Raw genomic sequence first — 21,924 nt, forward strand, 5'->3', positions numbered from 1 at the left:
ATTTAGAATAACCAAACATGGATGACGATGTAGAAGCAATATCAGGATGTGGAGACATTTTAAGAGATAAAAGAAACAAAAAGAAAAGGCGGTGGATAAAAGACGACGGGAGCAGCCGCTCCATCTGCTGCACTATGATTTGGAGGTGACTGTGTTTTTTCATAGTTAACATTTTAACTGAATAAACATAATAAACATATGTAATGACCTTTACATATAATAATAAACATTTCCATCATCTCTGATATCCACCGGACTCACAGTTGCGCGATATGTCAGCTGTTTGGGATTCCCCTCTGTTCTGACGTCACCGCGCTTTCTGATTGGCTACCTGTCACATTCAGCAGGTTGTATTCTCGTTCCCAGTCAGGGAAAACCCCACAGGCTGCGATAAAAGGGCCAAGACAATGGTGAATGAGCCCAATTTTACATCGGGCACATTCACCACCACGTACCACCACACACTGCAGGATGCTGTAAGCAGGGGCGGATCTACTGGGGTGGCAATGGGTTGGCAGTTGCCACCCCAAACGAGAGCCTTGCCACCCCTGTTGCCACCCCAGCTAGCGACAATGAATTCAATAAATTGTTATGGCAAATCGGACATTAAGTGCATGAAACTCTTTTTTCCGTGTTAAGAAAATAAATTTAAAATAAGCTAGTTTTAAAACTTAACATGTCTTGATTCAAATGGCCTAATTGTGGTTTTAAAATCAGTAACTTATTCTGGCCTATTGACCTTTATGTTACCTGTAGTTCCAGCAGATGGTTTGCTAGGATCGTTTGAACTGCCTTTTGTCTGTGTGGGAAACAATCAGGAGAAGTTTCAGCTTTTCACACTCATCTGTGAAAAGCCGTAAACACGGCAGGGGTTTTTGGCTTGAGAGAGGGTCAGAGATAGCTCCTGGTTGGAGGAGCAAAGATACGCCTTATTGGAATAAATTAAAGAAAAGAAGATAAAACTTTCTACACAGAAGTAACAAATCAGATTTGCTCTTGCAATTCTCCAAAGATGTCTTTGCACGTCTTTGCTTTTCTTTCTTTCTTTCCTTCTTCTTTCCATTTATGTCAGGTAAACGAATGTATGTCTCTGTTGTTCTGCAGTTTCTGTTGTAATTTTATGCGTTGTCTTCTATTGGATTAAACTGCAATTCTGTGACGTCACACGCATTGCTGTTTTCTTCTGAGTGACTACACGCGGCCGCGAGAGGACACAGGATCATAAAGGAAGAGAGAGAGCCAAACTTTTTCCAAAATTAACTAATTCAGAGAAATCTTCCTTAACATCCGACAACATTAAATGCAACACAACGTAACCTGACACCTACTGCTGAGTAGCGGGAAGTGCACTCGGCACTAGCCCGAGGCAGCAGCATTGATGGATATATTATTGGACTGGACATTACGTGACTTATTGTAAGTCACACACACGCCATTGCTGTCCTTTGGTCAGGAAAATACTACAATCACGCAAAGAATCTGAAAAATGGACGAAGTGTTTAGCAGTTAATTCAACCCCATGACAGCCATAGATAACAAGGTTCAAGAGTTTCACATTTCACAGGTGAGGAAAAAGTTTTAATTTAGAGAAAACATTGAACAAGTGAGCAGTGGGTCAGTTATGCTAGCCTAACTGTGGTTAGCCCGCTTTGATAGCCTTAGCATGTGCTGCGCAGTTCGGTGTGTTTTGGTTCCGTTAGCATTAAACAGGTCAACCCGCCACCACGTCATCAGTAGAGCAGCTGTTTAAATCAGCTAATCAACCCCCGCTGTGTTCAGGCGAAAACTTATTAATAATGACAATATAGACATTAAGCCTGACAGCATAATGTAACGGACTGGATGTTCAGTTTTGGTGTTTTTGCTACTTTTTGTGTGGGAAATGTTAGTTTGGTGTTGATTCCCCTGATCGGATTGAACGTATCTCTGCTTTATCTGCTCGTTGAGCTGCTGTCTGTCGGTTGCCATGGCAACGTGTTTGGTGACACCGACACGGAGCAGAAAAAGCAGAACAGAAGTGGTTTTATCTAGTTTGGTTCTTCACCTGTTTATCAGCTTTATTGCACCTTTAGTGCGGCTCACTGCAGCCGCTGCAGTTCATGAAAGTTAAACAAGCGACAAAAACTGAACTAATCCGCTCTGTTCGTAAAACGTGGAGATATTTACAACGGTCATCAACAGCATATTTACAGCATATTTAAAATAAAACGACTGACCAATATAAGAGAAATTGGCCTTTTCTTGCATCTTGACATAATTAACAGAAACCAAACTGTTTATAGATTTGTATCATGGAGAATTTATCAAACATCAGTTTTATCATCTTTATTTTAAGTGTATCTAATAGTATATCTGATAACACATGGTGGCGCTACTAATATTGTTGTGACAGATTTCTGCTCGTCCTGCATTGGAACTGAATAGTTTTCTGGGCTCGATGCATCACATAGTGACTAATAGGCTCTGTCCAATCCAGTAATACATATCAATGAGCAGCAGCATGAAAGACGTAAAAATAATTAACTATACTACATTAAGAAATTATATTTAATCCTCAGTGCTACATGAAGCTCATTTTGAAACAATGCAAAAACAATACAGTGACAGGTCTGTGTAAGCTAAACGTGAGAATGAGACTATATATATATATATATATATATATATATATATATATTTTGCACCCTGCTGTTATGTCAAGTACATAACAGCAGGGTGCAAGGTGCCCAAGTGGCGGGCATAGTGTACAGCAGAGGTTCCCAAACTGTGGGGTGCGCCCCCTAGGGGGGGCGCCGTGTCATTGCAGGGGGGGCGCGGGAAGCCGTCTGGATGAAAAAAAAACGAAACATGAACACTGTACACGCTGGGTTTTTACCTTAGAATGACCAACTCTCTGTTATTCCTGTCAATTTGATACAGTAGAGGCTTCCACACTTCCCATATCTGTGTCCTCTGTCACTTTTATCAGCAGTTAAAACTGTTTAATCCGTTGTTAACATGTTGTAACCTGTTTTTCCGAGCCGCCTTTAAATGCAACATGAGCGCTACGACGCTCGCGCTGGGTTTCCACCTGTGAAGGAGACCTGCTGCTGCTGGGCGGAGCTACGTAGGTTTGTGTTAGAATCACGGCAGCAAACCAGCAAAACGCAAAGAACTTTTCACAGTTTTTCCCTCCAAACTAACCGACTGAGTTGAGTAAAGCTGCTGGATGCAGGTAATGTTAGCTAAAAGATGACTAGCTAATGTTAGCTAAAAGATGACTAGCTAATGTTAGCTAAAAGATGACTAGCTAATGTTAGCTAAAAGATGACTAGCTAATATCAATACAGAACCTTTAGCTTAACAAGTACCTTGTAGGCTACCGATGTTGGTGTCTATTTTCAGCTACGATTCATTTTGCCCCCAGAAAAGTCGAAGCCCCCCAACTCCTGTCACATGCGTAGTTTCAACCAGACAGCCATTTGTCGCAGAAAATGTTTGGGAAACACTGGTGTACACAAACATTTGTGCAGAATATGGACTGGAAGCCCCGAGATCAAAGTGGGGAACACCCCCAAAGGTGGTGGAGAATGACCGAGCTAAGATCCTGTGGGACTTCCAGATCCAGACAGACAAGATGGTAATGGTGAACCAACCGGACATTGTGGTGGTGGATAAAGAACAGAGGAAAGCCGTTGTGGTGGATGTAGCAATACCAAGTGACCACAACATCAGGAAAAAGGAGAAACTGGAGAAATACCAGGGCCTCAGAGAGGAACTGGAGAAGGCCTGGAAGGTGAAGACCACAGTGGTGCCTGTGGTCATCGGGGCCCTCGGGGCAGTCACCCCCAAACTGGAGCAGTGGCTCAAACAGATCCCAGGAACAACATCAGACATCTCAGTCCAGAAATGTGCAGTTCTAGGCACAGCCAAGATACTGGAGGAGAACCTGAAGCTCCCAGGCCTCTGGTAGAGAGAGAGAGAGAGAGAGAGAGAGAGAGAGAGAGAGAGAAACCACCCGCGGAGGGTGAGAAGGGAATTTTTTTTTATTGCTTCTTTGTGTGCTTCGGAGTTTCTGTGCTGATTAATTTTTTTGCAAAGTGATAAAAGCTGGTAGCTCTTGAATTGCTACAAAGTAAAGCTGTATTTCCTTCAGCCCACTGGCTGCCATGTTGAACCTTGAGACGCCAGGAGACCTAAACTCTGAACATCATGGAGTCATCCCAGTTTTCCATGTCTGGCATATAACCATTCATTTTATCTTTTAAACTGGTTCTACTGATCCTGTGTCCAGACAGGGATAATCAGCAGCCCAGCATCATGACCTGTTTGTTCTGCAGATCCTGCAGCTTCATCTTCCCAACATGGCTCCTCCTCACCCTGACAGGAGGAACCTCAGAGCTCTGTGAGGTTAAAGCTCATCTTCTGGAGTTGGGATGTTTTTCCTCCAACAGGATCCAGAGGAATCACCTCAAACCAGATGTTGGACTGGATTTTATTTCATTTGTGAATGTTAGAGCCTCATTTTCAGCAGTGGAGCTTTAAGGTTGAAAAAGGTTTTAATTTTGGAGAAAATATCACCAACATCAATATTTCCACTAAATAAGAGGCAAAAAAATAGTTTGATAGAAGAAAAGCCTCTCAGACTCTGAGCCCGACACCAAACTATTTTTTGATATTAGACAATTAATTTAATTTCACATAATTATGGCGGTAGAAGCCTTTAGTTTGTTAAATACTTAATGAAACATATTTACTGTGTTTGATGTTTGTTGTAAATGACGTATACTCAAAGAACGAGGTCATCAGTCCAAGTTTGTCGTTTTATGAATGTTCAGAAACTACGGCGGCTGTAAATCAACGTCCTGCGCCCACAAGCCGACCAGATTGTGTAAAAAAACATTCAGTCTGTTATGATATCAGGTTTTCAGGCTTGATATTTATTTTGCTATTATTAATAAACCTCCAAGAACACAGCGGTGGTTGATTAGTCAATTTTAAACTCCTGCTCTGCTAGTTATTACTGAGATTATTACTTTTGTTGGGTCATTAATTTGAAAACGTTTTATTGACTTTTTGTTGTTCTTTAATAAAGTTCTGAACGTTTTAAGCCGGTCAGAGGAGGCCCTGCTGTTCTCAGCCTCCTTTGTCACATAATGCCGCTTTCGACGTGTCGCCCCGCTGCTAAAAGCACCAACAGTTCAGAAACTATATGAAATGGGAAAAAGTTATTTCTTAACTGATTAAGTCGTGTTTTGGATTGTTCTTGAAAAACTAATCAGTCACGGCTGCACAGTGAACCCGTTGATGCTTTATAGCCGCTCCTCTCTCAGGTACTGCGAACCCCGCTAAATCTTTTAGGGGTAGCAGTACCCGACCGTACCCCCCTACTTTCACCCCTGCTAGCTTGGCTCTAAATGCTAGCTTTACTCACCTCAGCTCTACAACATCCGCTTGTGTCTGACGCCGTAGATCACCTCTTCTGCCGGCTGGAACAGGCAGTCTGTGGATTCGTTTGAACGCTGCTGCCACCTGGTGACCGGAGGCTTGTTTAGCAGTCGAATATGAATGAAGAGAACAGTTACTAAGTCCTGCTTCTGGCGCCCCCCAGTGGGGGCACGCTCCACTGTTTGAGAAGTACTGGGTTAAGGTCAGATGGTTTCCAGCTGCATGAATGTGTTTCTAAAACCTGCATGATGACTCGGACAGTTTGTGAACAGCGCCGCCCTTCTGGACGATCTGCAGCTGGCTCAACCAGAGATTGCTCGTTTCATCTGAAGCTCAGTTTGTCGTTAGGAAGCAGCTCTTTAAAATCGCAGAGTTCAGTTTTCCCCAAAACGCTGCAGATGTAGCCACTTCCCGGTGGGCGGGGCTTGTGGCTCCAGCGCCTGAGTAAGACGCCGTTGTCCCCTCTGATTGGCTGATAGGTGAGCATCATGGCTGAGTTATGAATATATCTCATCTTTACATCTGTCGCTGCTATGATTTTCAGTGATTCTTCCCATGAGCAAAATGACTTATGTCAGAAAACCTGCTGAGCTCGGTGATCTGCCGTGTTTTGAGTTCAAACCAGTGACGTGCGGTCAGGTCATGGAAAAATAATATATAATAATAAAACCATTTATATTGCTATTTTCACCCTGTGGTTTGTACTATAAAGTACCTATTTTTTTACTTGGCTTAACCAATTCTGATAATTTTTCTTCAAAATCACTGGATTTTCCCATTTTCCCATTCAAATGCTCAGAAGCGAAGCCGGTGAGGCAGCAGGAAGCTGAGCCTCACCTGGACTGATCAACCTCTGGCTAACTGCACTGGCTGCCGTTCTATGAGAGCAGCTCCTCCTGTCTGTACGCCGGCAATGAAATGGCTAAGAAACATTTAATATATGGACTGATTTTCCATAATTTAGCTTATGTTTATAATGTACAGTGTCTGGTCACCAGCTGTGTGTGTATCGTGTTTTGTGTGAGGAGGATCGATCAGAAACGGCAGAAAACAGACTCCATGTGAGGCAGGCAGTTCTCTTGGCTCATCACAGGGGGCGCTCATGATCCCAGATATGGTGACTGTACAACTGCAGAGTAAGACACAGTGAGCTAGCCATGGAGCTAGCCACACAGTAAATAAGTAAACTACAGCGATATATTTGTTTTCTCCTCTCTTCAGACGTCAACATGAAAGTCTACATTTCTACACTTTAACAGTTTTCTAAAGTGGGTTTTCAGTTGAAGCAGGAGATAATAACTAAAGGAAGACCAACACCGGAGCTGAAGGTTTTGCTTCGAGAGTTTGATGATTCTCAAACGGAGTAGAAAAGACATGAGGATAGACTTGGCTTTGGATGAACGGAGATTTTATGCAGAATTAGCGGTGCATGGATTTCATGGATACATAAAGGTAAGACAGCAATAAGATGTTTTTGTTTAGTTTTTAATGAAATGTGCGTTTTGTGGGCTACAGTTTGTATGTCTAAATAATTCAGTAAAGTAGAAGCGGAAGCTAATCTGCCTAAAACGTACAACAACAGACTGAATGTTCTGTTCTGTGTGCAAATTTCTTGATTTCTTGAATGTTTTTTGGTGTTAAATCCTAAAACATGAAGTGGCATTGTTGTCAGTTGCTATGGCAACGAGTCTGCATAGCGTGGAGAATACCTGTTTCCCTTCGCTGTGGATCATGGCACGAAATTAATACCTACATTTCTAAGTTTCACTGAGTTAACGCGGCTATGGATGACATGTAAAATATGAGTCTTTTTACCCCCCAGTGTTGTTTGCCTGCGCGAAATTTCCGTAGGTCCAATAAGATGGATGGTGTCCAAGTTGTAAATCGGTGCCTCGCCAGCAATGAACCTCACCGCACGTCACTGGTGCAAAGATATTTAACGCTGACAAGGAGTTTAAAAATATCACTTTGTAATTATGTTATTGGACAACATTATTAACAATAACTAAACACATTAACATTAACTAAACACATTAACATTAACTAAACACATTAACACTAACTAAACACATTAACATTAACTAAACACATTAACACTAACTAAACACATTAACATTAACTAAACACATTAACATTAACTAAACACATTAACATTAACTAAACACATTAACAATAACTAAACACATTAACATTAACTAAACACATTAACTAAACACATTAACATTAACTAAACACATTAACATTAACTAAACACATTAACAATAACTAAACACATTAACACTAACTAAACACATTAACATTAACTAAACACATTAACATTAACTAAACACATTAACACTAACTAAACACATTAACACTAACTAAACACATTAACATTAACTAAACACATTAACACTAACTAAACACATTAACACTAACTAAACACATTAACATTAACTAAACACATTAACACTAACTAAACACATTAACAATAACTAAACACCAGCTATGAAGTCTTGGAAATGGTAAACATTAAAGAAACCTTAAACAGATAAACAATGCTCAGCCTGGAGGCTGCCAGGCTTCGGCTGCACTAAGGGAAACGCTGCTCAGGATTTTAATTACATTTTTATTTAATGGCAAAACTGTTTGTTGTTTTCACATTGGCTGAATATAAACAGAGTTTTACACACATTTGTTATGTGGAGTTTTATCTTTCATTTCATCAGTCTTTAGTCACCGTTATTATTATTATTTTTTTTTTAATTTTATTTACACTTTATGTGAGGGGTGGGCATAAGACTGACACATTACTGTAATAAACATGATATATCAATCAATCAATCAATCAACTTTTATCTGCACATTTCAGCAGCAAGGCATTTCAAAGTGCTTTTCATCATTAAAAACAAAAACACAGTCGTGACATTGAATAAACAATAAAAAATATTTTTTATGAATATTTTGGTAAATAACACATTTAGTGCAAAGTTGTACTAAAAGTTGCATTAAAAGTCTGTTAAAAGTGTGAACTTTACACTAAAATATTATTTTCTGAAGGTTTAAGTTCCTTCGTGTTCATAACAGGAGTTATATCATGTTTATTACAGTCTTATGCAGATCCCTTCACATAAAGTTCATCATCAGTTTTCCTTCTGCTGCCAGGAGGAAATCTTCTGAATAATCATCTGCAGCTTTAATAATTTTATTAATGAGTTCCACCTGGACGGCTGGCTGGACGACCTCTGACCTCCCAGCGTGAGATTATCCTCGCGTCCCTGTGGTCAGACTGCTGTCCATCTGTTTTAGACACCAAGGTTTTGGTCCAGCTCTGTTGTTTTAAACGAATCTGTTGAACCACAATTCAAAAGCAGTGACAGATTTTTATTATTTTTATTTATTTTTACTCTTGTTGGTTTCGAGTTCTTTCAGTGACTCTTTTGTGTTTTTGGCCATTAACAGAGAGGTGCCAATAATTTCATCAACATGTGTTTATAAATTAAATGCAATGTAATATTAATCTGAGGGACAAGCAGATGTTCATTTCTGCAGAATATTTCTGGTCCCAGTTCTGGTTCCCCCCTGACCTTTGACCTGAAGTCTCACAGCTGCAGGGAGTGACAGTCTGAACATCGATGCAGTTTTATTATTACACTTTTCTGTAAGTTTGTTCCAGACCTGTGGTGTATAGAAGCTGAATGCTGCTTTTCTATGTTTGGTTCTGGTTCTGATGCAGAGCAGAACCAGAACCAGGAGACCCGAGAGGTCAGCAGGTTGATACAACAGCAGCAGATCTTTAATTTACCCTGGAAATGTTCTGCAGCTGCTAGAAGGCCCACTTTGGAACCGTCTTTATGTTGCTCTGAAGGTTCAGATCAGAGGTCGGAGGTCAGCCTGATCTCTGCTTTCCAGCTGGAAGAACTGAAGCTGTTCTGACTCTAGAAATATAGCTCTTGATCGTTCCTCTTTAATAACTTCAGTTTCTGTTCAGAAAGTTTTGGCCCATCCACACATTTCTCTGTTCTCAGCATCTGTTCAGTGATTGGATGGGGTCAAAAGTCACCTGGTGACATCATAATGTACAGCTGTGTGTCATCTGCATCAGGGATGTGCGATACGGCACAGCATTGATATGTAGAGTAGCTTTTTGGTATAAAACTTCAGTAGAAATGAACTGAGTGGAATTTAAAACCTTTTATCAATACTGAGATGTGAAATTGGCTCTAGATTTAACCCCACTTGGACCGACAGATATTTATTTTACCATCACATCCAAATTCAAAACCCCTGGGCTTTATTTGCAATGAGTCTATTGCGTGTTTGATTTTTAAAAGAACACAGTCTATTATTTACATTTAGCATAATTGGAACACTGTTTTTAAAAAATGACTCGAAAGGACTTGAAATTCCAAGCTGACTTGACTCGACTTTTGCCTGACTTGACTTGAGACTTGCAAAACAGTGACTTGGTCCCACCTCTGGTGGGAAGTACTTAAATACAATTTTCATGTATCTGTACTTTACTTAAGTAGATTTAATACTGGATACTTTCTACTTTTACTCCACTACATTTTACAGTAAGTTTCTGTACTTTCTACTTCACTACATTTCGTCCCGTTACTCGTTACATCCAAGTCGCGTTGCGCTTTTTTTCCATTAAAATGTGAAATTCAGGGTCTTAAGGTGATAACTGACTTAGTGCCTGTTGTCACCCATCGCCTCCACCTTTACTCGCACGCGGAGCTTCAGACATGCGCAGTGGTTTCCTCTGAGCGAGAGAAGATGTCTGTCTGATCGTCAGTAATATAATACAGTGTTTCCCCGAAAGTAAGACAGTGTCTTACTTTCTTTTTATCCCCAAAAGCCCCACTATGTCTTACTTTCAGGGTATGTCTTATATATATCCTGCATGGGCAGGAGGCGGCGCTCATTTGGATCAGACGGAGGCAGCAGACGCGGTGACGTATGGAGGGGGGGACGGTGCGGCCGTGGGCAGGAGGCGGCGCGCAGCTAGATGAGAGGTGTTTCCCCGAAAAGTAAGACATATGTCTTACTTTCGGGGTACGGCTTATATTAGCCGACCCCCTTGAAACCCCCGATACGTCTTACAATCGGGGGTGTCTTACTATTGGGGAAACACGGTAGCGCTGCATAAACCATGAGATATGGCGACATGTAAAACCAGCAGCGCTTCGCTTTCACAGACGGTGGGACTGAGTCCAACTTTTAGCATCACTTGGAAGGAAAGCTTAAAGAAAGGTAAGATCTGTGGACGTGATGCTAGCAAAGCTAGCTGTACGGAGACACATGTTGCATCTGGATGAAAAAAAGTTGTCACTCATGCCATTGTGTGTTGACTGAGGTGTCGCCTATATGGGACAACGCTGTGACCAAAGTCTGCATTGATATGACATTCAGGAACGATCCGATTCTTCTGGACGGATCTTTACTAAGTCCTGTAGGACTGAAGCCTCACTGGGAGCCGTTCTTTGTTCTTGTGATGTTTAATGGTGGAGACAGTTGTGGTTTCTGACATGGGAAATATGGGCAACCGCCCAGGGCGTTATCTTTTTAGGGATGGCAGGAGACCTCTGCGGATTGTACCACAGAGATGAGAACAAAGCAGAATGAAGAAGAGTTTGAATTGATACTGGTTAAATTTATTTCAGCTCTAAGTATTTAATATCTAGGTGTTTTTATGGGAATGTGGATCTTTCAGATCAATTTGAGAAGCAATTTTGACAGGTGCACTTAATTTTATTGTGTCATGTAGCATGGGGTGCTGGTCTTGGTCTTGACTACAACTCTGCTATGTGGCTAGCAGAGCCACCTTTCTGTTGGTTTTCTTTCAAAATAAAAGCTACTAGTGGCAAAAAAAAAAAAAAAAAGTGAAGTTCATGCTATGTTAGGACAGGAGACCAGATGTTTCCATCCCTGAAATTATGATGCAGAGAATCACATGTCTAAGTCTAAACCATGTTACAGAGTAAACACAATAAAACATGGTTTATCTGTGGGATTGTTCATTAAAATGGGACATTTCTGATGTATTAAAGTTACATACAATCGGTTCACTTAATGATATTAGCGATGAGGTATTATTCAGCAAGTACTTTTACTTTTAATACTTAAGTATTTTTAAAAGCCAGTACTTTTTACTTTTACTTTAGTAAATTTTTTGAGTACTTTCTCCACCATTGCCGATTACATCAAGTGTTACCGCTGTGCGCTGGTAGATTTCACATCTCTATCGTACATCACTAGTCTGCGTAGCTATGGTAACTGATCTCATTTCCTGTTTCAACCTGAGATGGAGGGAGATGGTAGAGCAGAAGGCGTCCCAGGACTGAATCTTGAGACCCACATTATTATTTTCAAATTCCTCCTCATATTTACTCAGCTTGTCTTTGTTTGCTGTTTGCTGATCCGAACCATTAAAGAGAACACCAGGACTTCCGGTTATGGCGTCTCAGTGAAAGGTGCATGTGCGTATGGCTCACTGCTAAATCCTCTAAATTAATCCGTAAGTCAGACCAATATTGGCAATTTCGCCTGTTTCGCTTACGGGAAAACGCTTACTGTGGATCATGCCACCGAAAAATGCCAAACCGGTCCAACAACCAACTAAAACAGCTCCACAAGTGAATGCGGCTAATGTAGCTCATGCTAACGTAACCGTGACATTCTTGAAGCAATCAGCTGGCTGAAGGAGGATATGAACAAACATTCTGCTGATATGCTAAAATCAATTAAGGATATCAAAGGGGATATGCAATCGCTCACTGAAAGAACTGGGAAAAAGAAGCGCGAATTTCACAAGCAGAGGACGATGTCACTTCCCTTCAAGGCAGAGTTAAATCACTGGAGAAAACAGTGGAGGTGCTTTCTGACAGAGTTGCGGAGCAAGAGGACAAGAGCAGGCGCTCCAACCTGAGACTGGTCGGGCTGCCTGAAAAATCCAAGGAATCGGATCTGTGTGGCTTCTTGGGGAAGTGGCTCCGAGAGACATTAGGTGAGGACTTCACCTCGTCCCGCTGCGTGGAGGGAGCCCATAGGATTGGGCCCCTACCTCCAATCCTGCGGCTCCAAGGGTTGTTTTAATGAAGTTTCTGAGCTATCGGGACCTGGAAGCAACTCTGAAAGCCATCAGGAAACTGAAGGAGGTACACTATAAGAACCACCGCGTCACCTTCTTCCCTGACCTCTCGGCCGAGACTCGCAAGCTGCAAAGGCGCTTTGATGGAGTGAAAATCCGGCTTCGCGCCCTTAACGTTCGGTATGGCATTCTGTATCCAGCCCACTTGATCATCACACATAATGACAAACGCCGGATCTTCAAATCCTCGGAAGAAGCCGAAAAATATATTGATGGAATAAGCTCGCAGGCTGAGGACAACTCCAAGACTTAGTATGTACTCGCTGTTCTTTTTCTGGCATGGTTCCTAATAGTAACTCAGTATTCTCAGAACGTTTTGCTTCTGTGTGTGGAAAAATGAACACTGTTAATATTTCTTTATTACACCTTTGTCATGTTAGCAAATCTCGCCTTAATCATCGATATTTTGGTCAAAGCATTTTTTTGTTTATGCCAGCCAACCCATCCATGACCATCGTTATGCGTGCAGACTTTTACCTTACCCACTTGGTGGCTGCAACGTTTCATATAACCCAAGTTCAATATTCAGAAGGGGTTAACGCCACATTTCGTTTGGGGAAATATGTGGAGATTTGGTTATAGGGCTCACTCTGGATACTGTATTTTTGTGGACTTTACACTACTTGAATGAGAGGATAGGAAGGGGCCAATGTATTTTATTTGTTTACATCTCCAATTACAGTTTATGTCTGTTTGTCCTATAATTAATATATCTAGTTGGACTGTTAGAGGTCTGAACAAAATGGTCAAGCTTAAACAAGTGATGGGCAGGATCAAACAGATGAAAACTACAATATGCTTCTTGCAAGAGACACATTTGATTGAAAAAGACGTGAATGAAATCAGAGCCAGGTGGCCTGGTCAGGTATTCTCCTCTAGTTTTACAACCCATGCCAGGGGAGTCATAACACTGATTCACAAATCAATCCCATTTGAACTAAAAAATAAATACTTTGACCCATCAGGGAGATTTATCATTCTTAGAGGGACTATAATCTCTACAATGGTCAACTTTGTCTGTCTATATGCGCCCAATGGTGATGATCCTGCCTTTTACCAAAATTTGTTTTTAACCATGTCAGCTTATAACGGTCCATTTATAATTGGTGGAGATTTCAATTGTGTTTTAAATCCTGCGATAGACCGCTCAAATAGTTCTGTCATGTCCCACCAACAAGCCAGGAAAACCATCAAGAAATATATGAAATATCTGAATTTAGTGGAGGTTTGGAGACGATTTTTTCCAAATAAAACGGAGTACTCTTGCTTTTCAAGCACCTTTAAAACTTACTCGTGAATAGACTTTTTTCTGGTCTCTTCTGGTCTATTAACAACAGTTCAAAAATGTTGGTATGAAGCTATTCTGCTCTCTGATCACGCTCCAGTTATCCTATCAATAAAATTACCAAACTATTGTTGGTCTTCAATCCCATTTCGATTTCAAGCTAAATGGTTTAAGTCTGAAGGGATTTCTTGAAGGGAAAATAACTGATTATTTAAATTTCAATACAAACCAAACCAGTGCATCAATAAAATGGGAAGCATTTAAAGCCTATATAAGGGGGGAAATAATGAGCTATACTAGGCATAAATCAAGACTCCATTTGAATAAACTAAAAAACATTGAAAAACAAATCAAAGAATTGCAGGAACAGATGTATTACTGCAATGACACTGACGAATATAGGAGACTTCTTTTATTAAAATCAGATATAACGAGCTCACTACCAGCAAAATAGCAACTAATCTATTGTGGTTAAAACAATCATATTACGATCAGGGTGAGAAGGCAGGAAAACTCTTAGCCTGGAGGCTTAAAACGTTACAGACAAATCGGGCCATAATTTAATCAAATTAAATAATGGTGAGAATCTGGTGGATCCAATAAGTATAAATGATGCATCTGAAAATATTATGAAAATTTATATACATCACAATATCCAGACAACACAAATAAGCAGAAGCATTTTCTTGACCAACTTCAGTTTCCAACCCTGTCAGAAGAGAGTAGGAAAACTTTGGATGAAAAGCTGAGTGTTGAAGAACTTAAAATGGCTTTAAGCCACATGAACTCTGGTAAAGCTCCTGGCCCTGATGGCCTACCAACTGAACTTTACAAGAAATATCCAGATAAACTACTGCCCCCTCTACTCGAAGCGTTCAATGAATCTTATGAAAAAGGCACCCTACCCCCATCCTTACGTTTGGCATCTATTTCTCTTTTGTTGAAGCCAGGCAAACCCCCAACAGAAATAGACCCATTTCTTTAATGTCCTGTGACACAAAAATTATATGCAAAGCTTTGGCTCGAAGGACTGAAACGCATCCCTAATTTAATCTCAAATTACCAAAACGGATTTGTTATTGGGCGCCAAGCCTTTCACAATACCCGCCGATTACGTAACATATTATATGCAAAACAGTTTGCTATGGATCATGCCTTTCTGTCATTAGATGCTGAAAAAGCTTTCGATAGGATTGAATGGAGTTACCTCTGATACCCTTAGGAGATTCGGCCTTGGCGGAAAATATTTAAAATGGATTCAGATACTTTACACTGAGCCAGTGGCTAAAGTTGCGACAAACAGTCAACTGTCAAGATGTATGAACCTCTGTAGATCGACGGGATGCCCACTGTCCCCCCTTCTGTTCTTGTTTGCCATTGAACCGCTTGCCATGGCAATACGTAAATCCCCTGAGATCACCGGCATTCAGGTTGGGGACGTAGAGCACCGGTTGTCTCTTTTTGCAGATGGCATTGTTTTGGTTTTAGCTAATCTGGAAGAGTCTGTTCAGGGTGTTGATAAAATTCTGAAGGAATTTGGAGAATTCTCAGGATACAAAGTTACCCAAAGAAAAGCTCCTTATTAATGCTGGACAGAAATAACCCTCCAATACAAACATAATTCACACGTACCGCTTTACTTACCTAGGAATTAAGATTGACCGAGATTTAGAGAAAATGGTTTCTATAAATTATGATCCTTTAGTGCAGAAAATATTAGATTCCCTAGAAAGATGGAGCGAGATGCCAATCTCCATGATATTAACATTATTAAAATGTCCATTCTCCCAAAGTTTTCATACCTTTTCCAGTCCATTCCTTTAGACATTCCAGCTTCCTTCTTTTCTTCCATGGATAAACCCGTTACCACATTTATATGGAACGATAAACGCCCCAGATTGTGACTCTCTTCTTTATCTGCCCTACGATTGAGGTGGGCTTAGAGTGCCAAACATTAAATTGTACTATTGTGCTGCTTCCTGTTATTTTTCAACAGGTGACATACCCTGTTGGGTACAAATAGAAAACAACTCGGTAACATTACCTTTGACATCCTATTTTCTCTCAGCTGAACTCAAACATCTATTAAAAAACACCAAAAATCCTTTTATCAAAAACACATGATCAGTTTGGCACCTCTCCCATACGGTTTTAGATGAGGCGTCCAAGATCTCATGTCTGTCGCCTATTTGGGGAAACAACAGATTCAAACCAGGAAGAGCAGACGGGGGTTTAGGATATGGATGAATAAAGGCTTAAATAAAATAGGGGACCTTTATAGTGAAGGAGTTTTGATGTCCTTTGAACACCTGATAAATAAGTACAGCCTGGCCCAAAAGCATTTTTTAAGTATTTACAGATTAATAGTTTTATTTTTGCCTGACTGAAATCTTCGGCTGAACCTCCACTCTCTGCCATAGAGAATATAACCGTCCACCATAATCAGAGTAGAGACTACTTTCCAAATTTTATATTATACTTTTAGCTTCAAAAGAAAATAGTCTCTCACATTTACAAGCCTGGAAAACTGATCTGCAAACGGAAATCCCTGAGGATGAACGGAATAACTCATGTCTAGTAACACAAGGTTTAGACTATTACAATACAAATGGATATTTAGATCGTATCACTCCTGTAAAACTTCACCATTTTAATTCAAATGTTCCTGATATCTGTGTTAAATGTAATATAGATAGGGGTTCTCTTTTCCATTGTATGTGTAGAGCTTCAAACTTTCTGGAAGGAGGTTGTGTTCATCTCTGGTTTGATCGAACAGGATGTTCCAGAGGACAGTAAACTTTACTTACTGCACATTTTTCCAGACGGATTTAAAGGTCCTACAAAGAGACAGAAGCTTGTGGGTTTTTGCCTCTTGCAGGGTAAACATGTGATTGAAGTGGAGGAACACAGAAAGATCAAAGATAAATGAATGAATTAAAATATTGAGCAAAAACCTGGCAATGGAAAAACTGACATATTTAACAAAAGGAAAGCGTGAAGACTTTAAACATATTTGGTTTCCCTTCCTACATCTTGTTAAATACTGTGACATGTAAAGCTAACTTTCCTTTTCGCTTTGTGTAGACGGAGCCCTGGGCTTCAGTGTTCAGTGCACTGTATGTTAAATTCCTTTTGTTTTTTTATTTTATCTATTTTGTTTTACTTTTCGTGTGTGTGTGTGTGTGTGTGTGTGTGTGTGTGTAGCAGAAAATTCTAATAAAACTATCTTGGGGGGGGAGAACTCCAGAGCCCGGTTCTGTCTAGAACCTGAACCTGGAAAAACCGATGAAGATGATCTGGAGGTTCTATCAGAGCAACCAGAACCTGAGCAGAACCTCAGGCTGAGCTGCATTGATGCAGGAACAGGAGCCCAGACCAAAACTGGGAGCAGAACCCGGTCAGTAGGAACCTTTCTGGATCCAAAGTCATAAATTCTGATGAAATGTTCTGACGTTCTGAGAAACCGAATGTTGTTTTAGCAGAGAGTCATAGTAGCGACTAACAGGAATGAAAATATTTTATTTGTGGAAATATTTAATCTTTTTTTCCAAAGCAAAGGAAAAGAAACGGTTCTGTTTGGATCATCTCTGCATGAATCAGCAGAACCTCAAGGCTCCTTTCTCGGTATCAGATCTTAAACCAGTAGCTAACTAGGATCCAGACCCGACCAGAACCTCCCTGAGTGGGTCCCAGGTTGCTCCAACAGGACTCAACCAGAACCCGGTACCGACTGAAGAAGTGGGTCTGGTTAGGGCTTAAGGACAGGAAGTAGAGGACAGAGGACGTTGATTGGACAGCCTTGGACAGAAGCATCAGGTCTGGTTCAGGTTCCGACCCGGTTTAGACTCAGACTTTCTGCTTATCTGTCCACCAGGAGACGTCTTTTCACTTTCAAACATCTTTCTACATCTTCTGTTTTCTTTGAAAGGAATTCTGCAGGAAGTTGATCGATGTTGAATTTATTTGAAGGGATGAAAGCTGCCACTGTTCTCTGAAACGTTCTGAAAGGCCTTCAGAGCATCCAGAGAGCCGACCATCAGAGGTTAAAGTCTTCATTCCCATCATCCCTGTTCAGTTCACTTTAACCTGACTCCAGTCCATCTGCCTAGTCAAAGTCCGGTTTGGTAGGTGAGGTGTAATCGACTTTTGAACTCTGGTTCAGTTTGAATGTGAACGCCAAGCAGACCGACCGCTCCAAAAGCAGGAAGTGGACTCCAGCAGAGGGCATTCTGGGTAAATACAACCAAAGCTAACATGTTAGCCTAGCGCTAGCAGCAGAAATGGCTCCTGGTCTTTAGCCTAAAGAGAAATCCTCCAACACTAAAATCTGATGCCTCCATCTTGTTTCCATCTGGTGAAGAAGGAAGTTGCTCTCAGTGCCTTCAGAGGTTTTTGTGTCGTTTCCTTCAGTGGTTCTTGGTGCAGCGCCCCCACAGGCCAGGAGGGGAACAGGTTGGTTTGACTCAGAGCAGAGAGAAAGAGAACCACAGCAGCTGGAGATGTTAAATGTTTTGGTACCAGTAGAACCGGGTCGACCGGATTATCAGGAGGAAAACAGACTGAGACATCTAGGACTCAAGACTAGATGTTGAATTCTAGAATCCACATCTATGATTCAACATCATCTGAATCATAAGACCAGCTGTCTTCAGACCAGAGGGACGGGTTCTGTGCCCCGAGGGGACAACCATCCAGGCACCGAACTCCAGAGCAACAGGAAGTCCTCAGATCAGAACGAAGCGATCCCAACACGGATGGTCAAACACACAGCTGTTCCTCCATGAATGACTTTAGGTGGGAATCTTTAGATTAGAGACCAGGAACAGTAAAACTGAAGAGCTTCGTAGTTTTCTTTGAGCATCCTGGAATAGGTCGGGTCCAGAGACAACCTGAGCTTTGCTTTGACTGCTGCAGGAACCAGGAGAGCTCCTGATGAGAGCTGACCTGACCCAACAAACACTCTGTACCGGGTCAGAACCAGCTGCTGGATGTTCTACAACCAAACCCATCAGGTTGCTAAGATCCAATACTTTCCTGGTAATGTCAGGAGAGCATCGACTCCAGAACCACAGACAGATGGTCCAGAGAGAAGACCTGCTGGTTCTTCCTGGTTCCACCACAGCTGGGTTTATAAATGATAAAAACTGAGAATCAGAGGTGAATCAGAGTCGATCACCATCTCCCTCCACTGTGATCGTTTTCAGAACCTCTCAATTTAACAGGCGATTTGTTTACTGAGGAGAACCCAGCGGGTCGGACCTTGTTCTGCTCTCTGGAAACCAGCTGGACTCCTGAGTTCTGACTGTTTTACTAGTGATTCTGACACACAAATGGGGAGTGATTAATTTTGGTACCGGTAATGCAGAACATAATGGTTCTTATCAAGTCTGGCCATTCACTTCCTGTGCAACTCTGTTTGAAATTAAACTCGCTTCCAGCTCAGTCTGGGCTTTCTCCCCTGGACTCAGATCGTCTCTGGTAGATTTCCTGCCGGGTCAGTCGGCAAACAGAAGGAGAAGCTGTGAACGACGACGCAGATTTTCTGCTCTGTTTATAACTGTAGTCTGCCTGCAGTTTTAGAGACGGCAGAGGAGGAAGTGAAGGAGGCCGTCCAGTCCGTGTTGGTCACTCTCCAGATATTGAACCAACATGGACAGTCACCTCGTTTGGCTCTTCTCTCATTTCTGAGGAGGACAGTTGTTTGCAGTGCGGGTAATATCTGGTAGGTGTCTTAGCATCGAACTGGCGCTTTACAAATGTTACATGCAAACACTGGCAATTGGGTCAAATTTAAAACCTCAACACAGTCCACTCCTCCAGGAAGCAATCATCTCTCAACAGCTGACGCAGCAAAGCGTGGGACAAGGGGCTGGTTTCATCCCGACTGAATCAGAGGTCAGTGGAGATCTGGTATAACCAAGACAAAATCTGGACTGACTTTGGGAAAGTCTGGAGAACCATCGACTAGAACCAGGAAGGTCAGGCTGCCTGGAAGGAAACGTCAAACTGTATTGAGACTTTTGGACACTCCAGTAGGTCAGTCGTGTTTGTCCTGCTGGTAGGTTACCTCTGGGCTTCCTCCTACGTTCCAGAACGGTTCTGTTCCTGGTTCTGAATGCATGTTCACTTGTTTTGACCTTCTCACTAGGGATGTAGCGATACAATAATCTCACGATACAATACACGATATTCGGAAAACGATATGGTTCATTGCGATTCGATACACTTTTATGGTTTTCTGAAAGATTTTAGAAAACAGAGTGATTTTGGTGACATTTTGTGTTCCATAGACTTGGATTTAATCAGTTTTCAGTTAGATTTAATTAACTGAAAACTGATTAAAAGCACCAACTACACAATACCTGGCTCTGATTGGACAGAGACAAAGTCTACAGCTGGAAAAAATTAATCAAAGATGCTGTGAGAAAATTAGTTTCTGTCATTTCATTGACATATAACTCAAAGTTCCAGCAGTGATCTGGGAGCCGAGTGGGGGGATTATCAGCCTCTGTAGACTCTCAATATGTAAATGATTGCACTTATGTTTTTCTTTTGGACAAACTGTGGCTGCATCTTGGACCTCAAGTCACAGGAAAACAAAATTCGATTTGGAAAAATGTTAATTTTTTCCACTGTGAAACGCTCAAATATTCAAACAAATGGTTTTTATAATTTAGAATGACAATGTATGCTGTACATTTCTTAAACTGATGTAAAACTATTGCAAGCAACACAATTTTATAACATTAGCATGAAAATGAAGGCAATTCCTCATTCATTACAATTTTTAACAAAACATCACAGGTCAAAACAAGATGCCTTGCCTCCCGGAGTTAGCCGTGGCTGTAAGCTGTTTACTACTAGCTGCTGGCGGAGCGGCTCCGCCTCACCCCACAGTGATCGACTCCTGGCAGCTGCGCAGCGCCGCCGTTCCCCTCTTGTATATCTGAGTATCTGCCTCTCATCGTTCTCAGTCTCTGGTCCTGTCAGTTACCAATAACAATGATTGATCTGCCATCGTCGTCATGGCAATCCTCATCCCCCAGACTCCGACTGCAGGTTTCCCCTCTCCGTCTTCCTGCTCCAAGCAGAGCGCCGCTGCTGCTGCGCGTTGATTCTTCAGGTAATCCTTTACATACAGAACAGAAACCACTAGGCTAAAAACAAATCACCAAGCAGATGCCACCGATCGCTCTGATATCCAAACTTTGCATTAATTTTGCGATCTCACTGCTTTTGCTGCTACATCATTCTGCTTCTCTTTCACCGTAACCTGAACAACTTTACTTCGTTTCTTAGCAACAAAATGCATCCCATAATTATTTGTTGAAGATGTGAGATTTCCAAAAACAAAGGAATCTGATGTTGCGTTTCATTTTTTATGTTTGGAGGCTCATTTCCTGTCACATTCCCAGCAGGGCTGGAGCCAGAGGGGGGGCCAGAGGGGCCCTGACATCTGATAAGCCAACCGAATATCCAAAGAAGAAAAACAATAAATATATGAAAAGAAAATGTATAAAACTTTATATAAGTCCATGTGATGATATAAATAGATTTATACGAGCCTCCATTGCTAATAATCATAAAATCAAGCCGTCCTGTTCTCCTGGATGTTCCTCTTGTGCTGCGCTGTGGTGCAACTCAAAGGCTAAAGCAAACATCATACCTGGTGATGAAAACACCAATAAGTTATTTACTGATCCTCCGCAAAAAAAAAAAAAAAAACTGAAGAAAGGAGAGGAGGGCGACAATCTTCGTAGTTTGGAGCAGAGGTTGTGCTAGATTTTTTTTTTTGTCGTCCGTCAAAGAAAAACATAATTTTATTTCCATTCTGTAGTCATCAAGCTGAACATTTGTCTTTTTCTATGCAGTGAGAAGGCTTTTGAAATCAGGTAACATTTCACCAAATGAAGTGATTAGAAGACGGCAGAACTCTGATCGTTTCCTGATCCAGCAGAAGCAGATCAGCTGCTGGACGCTCCAGAGCCTCTGGTCCGTTAAAGGGTCCAGATCAGAGGTGATACTCTGACAGAAATTGTTCTTATATTGATTGATGGTGAGCTCCACGACGTTCTCTGTG

The 21,924-nt window shown here is 41.4% G+C and overlaps 2 protein-coding genes across 3 annotated transcripts in view; both read left to right on the forward strand.

Annotated features, from left to right (window-relative positions):
• dlc (deltaC) overlaps nt 1–21,924 on the forward strand; it is a 282,002-nt gene that overhangs the window by 54,839 nt on the left and 205,239 nt on the right. The gene's annotated exons all lie outside the window — the stretch shown is intronic.
• On the forward strand, nt 2,692–16,813 carry LOC148155688 (uncharacterized). The gene is made up of 2 exons (XM_088011507.1): nt 2,692–3,211; nt 3,262–16,813. Exon 2 carries the CDS (start codon nt 3,362–3,364, stop codon nt 3,947–3,949), a length of 588 nt encoding a protein of 195 aa, XP_087867633.1. The 5' UTR covers nt 2,692–3,211; nt 3,262–3,361; the 3' UTR covers nt 3,950–16,813.

The sequence above is a fragment of the Poecilia mexicana genome, unplaced genomic scaffold, assembly GCF_051168715.1.
Source record: "Poecilia mexicana isolate PSO_F unplaced genomic scaffold, ASM5116871v1 scaffold_13, whole genome shotgun sequence".
Lineage (NCBI taxonomy): Eukaryota > Metazoa > Chordata > Actinopteri > Cyprinodontiformes > Poeciliidae > Poecilia > Poecilia mexicana.